Source organism: Pteropus alecto, unplaced genomic scaffold, assembly GCF_000325575.1.
Source record: "Pteropus alecto unplaced genomic scaffold, ASM32557v1 scaffold161, whole genome shotgun sequence".
Lineage (NCBI taxonomy): Eukaryota > Metazoa > Chordata > Mammalia > Chiroptera > Pteropodidae > Pteropus > Pteropus alecto.
Window position 1 is genome coordinate 8,109,663 of NW_006432943.1, and position 11,535 is coordinate 8,121,197.

The following is an 11,535-nucleotide window of genomic DNA, read 5'->3' on the forward strand; positions in this document are numbered from 1 at the left end:
TATTCTCCAGTATCACCTCTATTAGTAATACAAGTGATACTTTTGTCTTCTGTGTGCCTTTTTCTTTTCATTCATTCCTTAACTGATTGAGAACTTGGGCAGGGAAGGGGGATGCTATTTATTTGAACCCTCTGAATTTACCATGTCCACAGAAATGCCTCTTGGGTTTGGGCTTATTTTCACTACTCTCACTCCCTGGTGAACAAATGAAACAGCTCAGCGAGTTCCTGAGCTGAGCTTGTATAAAAAGCCTCTACCCCAGGGCTCCCCTGTGGCCAACTGAAGGAGGGTCTGGGAACCCTGGAGCATGAAAATCACTTATCACCGAGGGAAAACCTTTCTTCCTCAGCGAAAGACTTGCCCTGCCCAGTCTGCCCGCTCACCTGGTATAGAGCTTCTCGTAATCCTCGCTGTCCACTTGTGCCTCACACAGAGCTTGGGGAGGAGGTGGAGGAAAGTCATTCCAGCTATTCACTGGGGCTTCCTGACTTGGAGGAGGGGGAGGAGGTGGAGGAAGAGCTTCAAATGTGGGGCTGGAAGTGGCGTTGGGGTGCATGTCCCTGACAAACACTTCATCATCATAGTCCTCCCGAGGTGGCGGGGAGGCAGGCAGGACTGACTCGGATATTCGCAGGGAGATCCTCCCCGGAGTGCCTAGTACCCCAAGAGGCGTGTCTGGGTCGGAAGTGCTGCTTGAACTTGGAAGATTCTGCTGTTTTTTATGGTGCTTCAGATTTGCAAACCCAGGCGACGAAGATTCCTCGGGGAGGCTACCCTCTATGACTGCATGCGCCCACTTCACCCGAGTCGGGGGAGGCCGCTTCCTCATTCCTCCTTCCACCCCATGCTCTGAGCTGTTGGGCTCTTGGCCTCTTGGGCTGGGAGGCTGGGCCAGGCTGTGACCATTGCTTCTGTGAGTCGCTGCTGGGGTATAAGGCAGAAGAGGCTGCTGCCCCGTCTGACTGTCCCTTCTGGTTGGCTGATCATCAGCGGCCTGTGAACAGTAGCTGGAGGGTACAGGGGAAGGGAGAGCTAAGCTGAGTGGGGTCACTGCGATAGCCCTGCTGTCTGTGGGGTGCCCTTGCATTCCCGTGGGCAGCGGTCTGGGGCAAGGCATTCTTCTGGCCTGCTTCTGAGGGTCTAGCAGTCCAGGACACGTGCTGGGAACTGAGGCACCAGCTGCTTTGCAGCCTGAACCACCCCAGCGAGGGCTGGGATGGTGTTTGAGCAACAGCATCTCTTCTCCGCCTCTTTCTGAACAACTGAGTGACCTGGAGCAGGATACAAACATGAGCATTAGAGCTCTGAAGAAAGTGGCAAACACTGAGCTCCAGGTTCATTACACAGATGGCAAAAGCATTTGATTGGGAGAAGGAACCCCAGAGAAGCTGCACACTCTCTCCCTCCACCACCAGCTGTTCAGACAAAGAACCAGGTTTAAATAAAACACCAGACAGGCATAAACTCCTACAGGAAAATGTCACGTGGTATTTGTTTTCATCAGCCTGCTCTCCCTCCCCCCACCTCCAGCCCCTACCACCCACATACGGTGGCTTTTGAGGACAGGCTTCAGGAAAGAAACAAGTAGGTACATTTCTTCAGCTCCTAGTAGGACTACTCTGGGGAAGCAGCTCCTGACTCTGGGGAAAGAGAGTGCTGCCTCACTCTCTCCCAGTGTGATCCCACGGGAGGTTCTGTTTGGAAAGCATCTGTGTGGGCTGCTGAATCAAGGCTTTATTTACAACTTTCTCTTATTCTCCTGGTGGTCTCATTTCTTAAAATGGAATGTAAAAAGGAGGGGGAAGAGTCACCTAAGGGGCTAATAAGCAATCATCTCTGGAGAAAGAAGTTGACGATAATGAGCAAATAGGGTACATGGCGACTTAAACAAACGTCCTTTATCTAGGCTCTTAAGGAAAACCCCAACAATTTCTAATACTTTTGCTATTGTGTTCTAAGGGTAAAAAAAAAAAAAAATAGTGCAAAAAAATAAATAAATAAAATAAAAAGCAGGAGTCTGCAGCACTGCCTGCCTGCCATGCAAGAGTTAATGTGGAGATAAAAGATACCTCCAGCAAACCGCCATAATTCGTAAATTCCTGACTAGTACGCAAGTGAATCTGGAAAGCAGATGGCACTTTTCATTTTACAGATCCAAGTCCTCAGGGAGCGTGGCTCAGTCCCAAGTCAGAGCCCCAGCACAGGCCTGGCATGAAGTTGTCTAAGTACCAGCAGGGAGAATGCAGCATATGGAAGGCAAAAACTGCAAAATCCAAATTAGCTCTTCTCGTGCCTTTAGTTTTTCTTTATTATAAATGCAGATGGTTGAATAAGGGGCCCGTCTCTCTCTCAGATGCAACCTCTCTCCTCCTCTCCCCTCATAGATTCTTTTCATTTAGTTTTTTTTTTTTTTTAAACCAAGAACCTCTCAATATCTCAGATTGGCTGCTCAGTACCTCTTGGTGGGGTCCCAGTTGGATATGCAAGAAGCCCAGAGACGGGAGATTCTCTGGAGGTACTCTGTACTCCCATGTCTTGTTTATTTGGCATCCCTGGCACCTAGCACAAAGTACCCTCTTAGTAAATGTTGAAAAAAAAAATGTCTTTTCTACCCAACTGCTCTTTAGACTGCAGAATATGAACTATTTTAAATTTAGCATCCTCTAACAGGGCATGCAGTAAACTGAAATCTGATGTTTTAAAGACTAATTCGGGTACCTTGGTTTTTCTTACTTTCTTTCCTAAGGCTTTTTAGGGGAAGACATCACTAAAACATACAATAAAATAGTATGGCACTTATCCTATAAAGAACCAGCCCAATAAACTTTGATATGATGTTTTCAGTACATGTTTATAATCTTCTTAGTTTATAGAAACCATACTTAAACTGTATATTTTTGAAGGTAATATTTGAGTTAAATGCTTGCTTAGTTTGGTTGAGAATGCTTCTCTCTGGTAATTGTTTTGTATTTTTTTCAAGAACAAAGAATAGAGGAGAAAGATTTTGTTTGAGCCTCTTATAACAGAGTGTGAGAGGGGAGTATCTGTTGGTATGAATCCAGGAACCCTAATATTCAAGAATGGAGTTGGAGAGCAATTAGTCTCATTTTTTTCCCCTTGACAGCATTTTTTATGTGGTAAAAAAACATGTAACAAAATTTACTACTCTAACCATTTTTAAATGTTCAGCTCAGTAGTGTTAAGTATATTCATGGTATTATTGTGAAACAGAGCTCCAGAACTTTTTCATCTTGCAAATTTGATACTCTATACCTATTAAGCAACAATTCTTCTTTTCCTCCTCCATCAGCCCTTGTAACCACCATTCTACTTTCTGTTTCTATAAATTTGACAACTTTAGATACCTAAGTGGAATCATAGAGTATTTGTCCTTTTGTGACTGGCTTATTTCACTTAACATAACGTCCTCAAGGTTCATCCTGTTGTAGCATGTCAGCATTTCCTTCCTTTTTTAAGGCTGAATAACATTCCACTGTATGTTAGATATCACATTTTGTTTATCTATACGTTCATCAATATACATTTGAGTTGTTTCCAATTAATTATGAATAGTGCTGCTATAAACATGAGTATGAAAATATCTCTTCAAGATACTGCTTTCAATTCTTTTGGATAAATACTCAGAAGTAGGATTGCTGGGTCATATGGTAGATCTATTTTTAATTTTTTGAGGCATCTCCAAACTGTTTCCCATAGCAGTTGCAGCATTTTGCAATCACACCAACAGTGTACAAGTGTTTCAATTTCTCCACATCTTTGCCGACATTTGTTCTTTTGTTTTTTGTTTTTTTTTTTAAACTTAGTGATCCTAATAGGTATGAAGTAGTATCTCACTGTGGTTTTGATTTGCATTTCTCTGATGGTTAGTGATGTGGAGCATCTTTTCATATGCTTGGTGGTCATTTGTCTATCATCTTTAGAGAATTGTCTATCATCTTTAGAGAATTTTTGTAATCAAGGTATTCGATTTTTTTGTGGTTGAGTTTAGTTTCACCTCTGACTTCAGACCAGGTGTTTTTTGGCAGTGCTCTAGTTCACTGTGAGTTTTCCTTTGTCTCTAGCTTATAATTAATGCGCCCCAACTAACCAAAGTCCTCAGTCTCATCTTGAATATTTTCTTCATTTTAGGCCCAACTACAGAAGCAAAAGCATATAACTGCTCTTGGCAGTAAAGGAGATAACTTAATACCCACTTCCTGACTACACTGGCTGCTTATATGTGACAGTAGTAGGTTGAGTTATTGAGAAGGTGAATAAAGAAAAAGAGGGAAACAATGATTGAACAAAATATAAAAAAAATTAGGGAACTGGCATGAAAAACATGGAAGGTAGTAGGGAGGGGGTTTAAATGTATTATCATTAATAAATAGATGACAGTAGATAGCCCTAGGACGCTGCATCAAAACGACGTAAAGGCATGTGATTCAGGGGAAACTTAGGAATTTTCTACTTATTAAGCTCCAAGTGAATAGTTTAACAATGGAAATTCTAAAAAAATTTCCATTATTTTTTTCTACCTAGGAGAAATGATTTTGATGGTAAATTTTTAAAAAATGACTTCCCTGTTATTTTCGATCCCTAAGTGCTTAAAGATTATGATTTTGGAGCTTTATTTTTTTTTACTTCAGGTTCTTCCTATGAGTTTGTCTTACTGTGTGAAGCTGTTCATGAAATGCTCATTCTTCCACAAGTATTTTAGTCACCAGACCTGATCCTTTGCACACAGAGCTGGAAGAGATCAGCCACATAAGAGAGGTCCCATGTGTGAAAGCCACAGGATATGCTTAAGAAGAGCATATCCATGAACTATTCTGATGCTAAGCTTATTAGAAGTCAAATATTGCCTCAATAGCATATTTTGAATAATAAGTATCATTCTTAGAAAAACTTATCTATAAATAAAAAAAGTTCCCCACAGCCTAGACAAATGCAAAAGGCAGCATAAAACCTTACGAAAAATTATCACATTTCAATTTCTTTAGAGAAGAACAGAAACATTTAATTCTAGCAGCATTCATAAGGCAGAGGGCATCAGAAATACACATGCATACCTGGATCCAGGGCCAGCCAAGTAACATGGATCCTTCACAAAACCAAAGCCATTGTTTTCCTCCAAAAGCACATCCTTTAAACACAAGAAAGGCAAGGCATTGTTACCAACAAATTTACCAAGGGGTTGGAGATAGAAAGGAGCAAGAAGTTATTAGAGGACAGGCACCATGGCAGCACTCTTACATACTATCCCATTTCATCCTCAAAGCCCCAGGAGGTATTGTTAACCACACTGCGTGGATGGGGAGACAGCCCCAAAGAGGTTAACTTTGCCAAGGTCACAGTGGCAGGGATAGGTCTGAAACTCAGTCTGTCTCACCAGGTGCCTCTCCTAACAAGGGCATTTTCTAAGCAAGAGAAGTCTGATAATTATCTCCAGGGTTCAAAACAACTGCTATACTTGAAATATAAGGATGCAAAGGATCAAGCTTTTGAAATAGCAATTGGGAAATATGGGAGATGACAGGAAAAGGACAGTCTTTTGAATTTAGAAAAATCTCAAATGTTCTGAGTTATAATTTGAGAATATATGAATCTGGCTTGTAATCAGGTTGAAATATGTTCTCTCTGGAGAAAATATCTAACTCTGTGTAATATCAATATCCCTGGGCCTTTTTAGGGGTAGCCATTACTTATTTTTGTTTTTAATAAGGGTACATATTTTCTTCCTGAAAGATTCATAGGTCAGTTTTTGATAGTGTAAGGTCCTGCTCATGGGAACAAGCCCCTGAAGAAGACAATGTTGCCAATGATGATTAAACACTTAAACTCTCAATTATTTATAATAGAAGACAGGTAGGAAACAAAAATTAAACCATACACAATCCCTAAACTTTATTTCAGCAACTTATTTCATTGTTTATTCTGTCCAAAGAGCTAATTGCTTTCCATCTCCCTTTTCTTTTTCTCCTCTCTCTCCCAATCAGTGTAGAGGTACTAATAAACAATAAAAAGAGCCAAAGGTGGCAGTAGGCACGAAGAAGAAACAAACATTTGAGTATTATTAGTAAATGCGGCTATCCTTCATTGGGCATTTTCTATGTGCCAGGCACTCTGCTAAGTTCTTTACATTCCTCAAATTATATACCCAGAGTTGTGTTAGGCACCTGACATTTCTTCAGTAATTTAACCTATAACAATGGGGAAAAGAGAAGGTAATTGCAGCTCAGAGAGGTTAAGTATCTTACCCATCCACAGTTAAGTAAGTGGATGATCCAGGATTCAAACTGATCTTTTTAAAACCCAAGATCTTTCTCTGGAATCTTAACAAGTTGAATAGTAGCTGAGCTGGATGCAATCAGACTTCAATGCTTTGAGAAAAAGGAATTTTACGTGTTCTATGTCTCAGATATTACTATAGGGAATGGGAATTCCTGTTCTCCACGAAACCTTACGGTTCTTTTAAGGTCTTTTCCCCACCCTATTGACATGAATGTGCCTCTTTGCTAGTAATTAATCGGAAAAGCCTCTACGTCCCCTTTAGGCTCCTAACCCAGTAACTTTTAAATATATTTCCCCATTACGTTATTTCCTTTGAATTACAGTATGACCTTAAGTTGATATTAATGTGAGTGTGAGTAAAATAAAAGAAGCTAGACCCAGTAATAGGTTATTGAAAGAACTCTCTAAATCTCCTGTCAATCAAAATAGCATTTAGATAGAAGGAAAATGCCTTCTCAACCTAGTAAAAGCCCAAGGAGGATTAATTTCTGTTGTATTTACTTGCTTTGATTAGGCATATATTCGGTTTTTATTCTTCATTTAGCATTAGCATACTTAAACCTATAAACCTTAAAGCCTATTGAGTCCTAATCCTCACTCTTACTTTGGGCTCTGAATTAGATATCCTAATATCTCCTTGGTCAATGCAATATGAAGACAACAATATCCATCTGCTTTGGAATATCAGTTTCAAGTATCTGCTAAAAGGAATAAGAAATCCATTTGAAAAAACTTGAAATGTTATTTAATGTAAATAATAGAAATAGATGAATGTTAAAATCAAATCAATTCATTGGCTGAAGTTTTCAAATATAAGATGTTTAACTCTCACCTCCTTTCCCTTCCCCCTTAATTCAAGGAGGCAGCATGACTTCAAGACTGGAGTCAGACAGTATGAAGTCAAACCCTTGATCCCATTACCTTGGACAAATTTCTCACCCTTTCTGTGCTTTAGCTCCCTCTGTAATATAGAGATAACAATTATATCTACCTCTTTGCATAGGGGTAAGGATTAAGTTTATGCTTATAAAAACATTTAGGGCAATGACTGGCACACAGTACACATTTGATTATTAGTAGCTACTTGTAACTTTACATTTTGTGGAAATTTGATTCTGTAATTTTCCCCCAAGCTTGATTAGGTGCTTGCTGAGAGGTGCTAAAAATGATTTACAAGCTACATTCTCCTGAATCAAGCCTGCACTCACATGAAGTTCCAAGTACTGAGCAATTTCCTCCACAATGAAATGTTTGGCACACCATCACATGGTCAATGTGTTACATATCAGAAACAAAGGTCTTGAAAATACAGTGAGAGCCAGAGAAGTCTCTAACTCAGCATCTGGAAGGAAAACAAAACAAAACAAAACTCCCTATCAGGGGTTTTATTTCTCCACAGATTTCTTTTTATAGCCTCTGCTATATTTTAGATTTATGCAATGAAGAGGTATAAATTTTCATCTCTAAAGCAGAAGTATTTGAATATTTTTCTGTGGGGGCCACCTACTTTAAAAAGGTTAAGTTTTCCAAAGTCTCATAGAAAGTAGGAAATGGGCAAGAATTTGTTGTGCCCTTCAGCTTCATCGCTATTATCCATTTGTTCTGCAATTACACCTTTTAAATGAAGATAAATTAAAGCAGAGGTAATGGGAGGCTGCATGTTTCAGAGAGAACCACAGCTGGCCCAGGAGAGGCCCACGCCTGCTGAGTATCTAAATAGGTTTCACGCTACCTGTTGTGGCTGCTTTCCGCTGTCATTATTTCAGGCCCAAATGATAACTCTTATAAACAGAGGAATTGATTTCCATGCTGACCTTATTTTGGAGGCAGAAACTGTCCTCACTAATGGACTTTTGAAAAGGAGCTGAATCTTTGTCCAAAGCTTGTAAAATCCTGCTCTATTAGCATCTGGCTGACAGGAATGAGTAGCGTTTGTTCAGGATGCCATGGACTGAGTCAGCACCAGAAATAGATTCTGTATTTTGGATTTCAGTCAGGCAGAAGGTGTCTACAGGGTCACTAAATTAAGTGTTCTCTAAAGCTGGGATAAGAAAAATTCTTATTTAACACCTTCACCAAAGCTTAATGATAATGGTAAAGTTCCTGGATCTTTTTCAAATAAAAAATATATAGTATCTGGAGCTAAACACAATAATTACGTGGTGAGGCTAGTTTTGTTTTTAAATAGTTCTACAAATAAGGCAGATGATGACTATATGAAGAAGATGGATCAGACACTGTCATGGACCAGTCTTCCCGGCAGGCAAGGTCTGGTTGCTGGCTAGGGGACTAGAGGAAGGAAGGAAGCTCAAGAACATAGTCCTGGCACAATCGCAATCTGGGGGAATGGGAACCTGTTTTCAGAATTTGTGGGAGCAAAGCACCACAGATAAAGTATTTCATTTTTGAAATATTTCCCCCCTCTGGCATCATATTTCCCAAATTAAATAATATCTAAATATGGTACTCTCTTTCTTGAAGAGGGTACCTAAATAATGTTCTGTATTTAGTTGTCTTTCTAAAAAGTTTTTCAAATGATATAAAGTATTTAATTGGGTTTGGAGGAATATACACCTATGTTTTAGCTCCATTTATCAATTTACCAGGCTTGTGAAATATTTTGAGTGAGAGAAGGCGAAATAACATTCATATCCAACTGATTCCCTAAGAGAGAATAATGACATCTAGTGGAGAATTAAAAAAAAAAAAAAATTCAGTTTTCACCTAAACATTTCCATTTTCTTTAGAACCTAGAGAATGAAATGAAATGTTTGTTCTGCTATGCACTAAATGACTGAAGCACATCAAACTAGCTGAAATTGCATGTGACATATGGAGCTAAAAAGTGTTTTAGTGGTAGGATAAGGAGTGGAAATTATCTGTTTTTCATTCTGAGGGGGAAGAAAACAGCTGTTGATGTCTTATGGAGGAGTGCCACTATAGTTTTGTTGTGTTTTTTTTTTTTTTTTGGTGGGTTATACTGGGGAGAAAGTATTTCTGAATATTTCTGAACAGGAAATATCTGGGAGGGCACAATATTTTCGCTTAGAAGGCCTTGTATATGTGTGTTTCAGAAGCAGTGCTGCAAACATACTTCTCAGGCAGTAATGGCTGAATCTTTCTTTGAAGCTATTTCTTCCAACTACTGCCTCCCACACACAACCCCCAAACCTTTGTCAACATCCTGCCTATCCTATGTAGCCTGGTTCAAATCTTATCTCCTTCAAGAGAAGCTGTCTGAGATCTCTTCTAATTCAGTTAGAATTAATCATTTTCCCTCCCATAGCATATCTCCTTCAAGAGAAGCTGTCTGAGATCTCTTCAGTTAGAATTAATCATTTTCCCTCCCATAGCATGTTATTTATCACTGCTCTCAAAGCATTCATCAGTCCTGTTAGTTATTCAAATTTAAGTTCATATTCCTTGCTCAATTATGAACTCCAGAAAGGCATGAGCCTTATTTTCCTTCGACCCTGTAGTACAGTGCTTTTCATACTACATATGCTCCACAAATGCTTGGTGAATGACAGACTTCACTGCCAGGAAAAACAGAATTTGAGAAGAGGCAATGGAAGGGTGGTCTCCCTTGTGCTAACATATATGTGAATTAGTAATATTTTTCTTAGGTGGGATGGAAACCACGAGGGAGAACATCGATCAGCAGTGGAATGTGGAGCTTGAGGATGGGCTAAGATTTATGGAAATTAATAGACTCGCGGGAGTCAGAGTGCTCAGATTCTATTCCTAGATCTGCCTGAAATTTCCAATGGAAAGCACTTCATAATCTTTGCATAGTTTGGAACCATTATTAGGAAACCCTTTTAAGTGAGAATTTGAATGTCTGTGATTCTTTCTCACCAGGATAGTGCACAAAATGAGCTCAGACAGGAGTTAAAAGAGACATTGACTTGATATGAATAATATACTCTACTGAGTGGGATTACTGTGAAGATCAATGAGATAATAAATGTAAAGCATCCTTAGCTGAGGGCTAAGGATGTATTTTTAAATACAAAAGTCCAGTAGAAACATAGAGGGTGCAAAGCTAAAATATTTAAAACTGAGACACAGCCTCTATTCCTTGAATTAAAGACAAAAAAGTAAAGAACAAAAAAGATAGTCCCTAACTTTTCCTATCTATACATTCTTGCAGAGGTGAGTGACTTCCTAGAATGAAGTTACATATATATATGTACACAAATATATATGTACATAAATACATACACACATATACAGACATGTTGTATATAAGATATATAAGGCAGCTATACAATTATATAGACATCTACATACCTCTTTATGTCTGTAAGGATATCAGGGGCACTGAGAAAGAAAGCACCTCTTGGAAACAAATGCTACTCTTTTGCATGTAAGAGGAAAACTGAAGGGGAGAAGGGTCAGGAGAGTCTCACTAAAGCTTTCAGGGCCCAAGGGGCAAGCCTAGGACCCATTGCCTACCTGATGTTTCTTGTCTGCAGTGGGAGATGACCGTGACCTCACATGGATAGGGACTGCCAGGAAATCTGAGCGCTCCAGCAGGTCCTCGGCCGACATGGACTTCCCGGACCTCCCGGCCCCCCAAGAGGAGGACTCCCCAGGGGTCCTGTCCAGCTTCTGGGTGCCTTTTGGTCCGCCGCTGTTAGCTCCACCAAGCAGCTCCCTGGGGGCTTGGTCCCCACGTCGCCTTTCCCCAAGGAGGCGGCCAGTGGCAGCGAAAGAGCTGCTGCGATCTCGGGGCCCCCACGGGGGCTCCCCATTGGCTCCTGACGCTGGCAGGTGGGCAGCCTCCCTGCGGGGTTGCAGGTTCGGATCCCGCAGCGAGCAGAGGCTGGAGGCCGAGGTGAGCCGCGGGCCAGTGGGTGCCGAGGGGCCGGGCTGGAGGTAGGTGCTGTGGGCGCGCTCCCGCAGCAGCCCTGGCTCCTGGAGGCCCGTGGCGGAGGCGGGCCGCTGGCCGGTCTTGCGCTGAATGTAGTCGGCCAGCGCGCTCTGCTGGAACTGCTTGAGCTCGGGCCCCGACAGGCTGAGCGTGGAGCAGGCCTTGCCTTCGCGCTCGAAGATGCGGCGTCGGTCGGCCACCGTGCTCTCCGGGAAATGCAGCCCCTTCCTCTGTGGGCCCAAGGGCGCCGGCTCGGCCTCCTCCGAGACCCCCACCTCGTTCATCTTCTCGGGCTCAGAGTAGGAGCGCTTCTTCTGCTCGGGGGTCAGGCGCCGGCGGGGTCCCCTCCGGGCGGCGGGGGGCGC

The 11,535-nt window shown here is 41.5% G+C and overlaps 1 protein-coding gene across 1 annotated transcript in view; it reads right to left on the minus strand.

The window, feature by feature from the left end:
* SHROOM3 (shroom family member 3) overlaps nt 1–11,535 on the minus strand; it is a 123,503-nt gene that overhangs the window by 20,505 nt on the left and 91,463 nt on the right. Inside the window, exons 5-7 of the mRNA XM_025043791.1 lie at nt 10,753–11,535; nt 5,073–5,146; nt 384–1,271 (exon numbers count right to left, since the gene is read on the minus strand). The exon at nt 10,753–11,535 is cut by the window's right edge and continues 118 nt beyond it. Of these exons, the coding sequence (XP_024899559.1) occupies nt 384–1,271; nt 5,073–5,146; nt 10,753–11,535 (1,745 nt within the window). The remainder of the gene's footprint in view (nt 1–383; nt 1,272–5,072; nt 5,147–10,752) is intronic.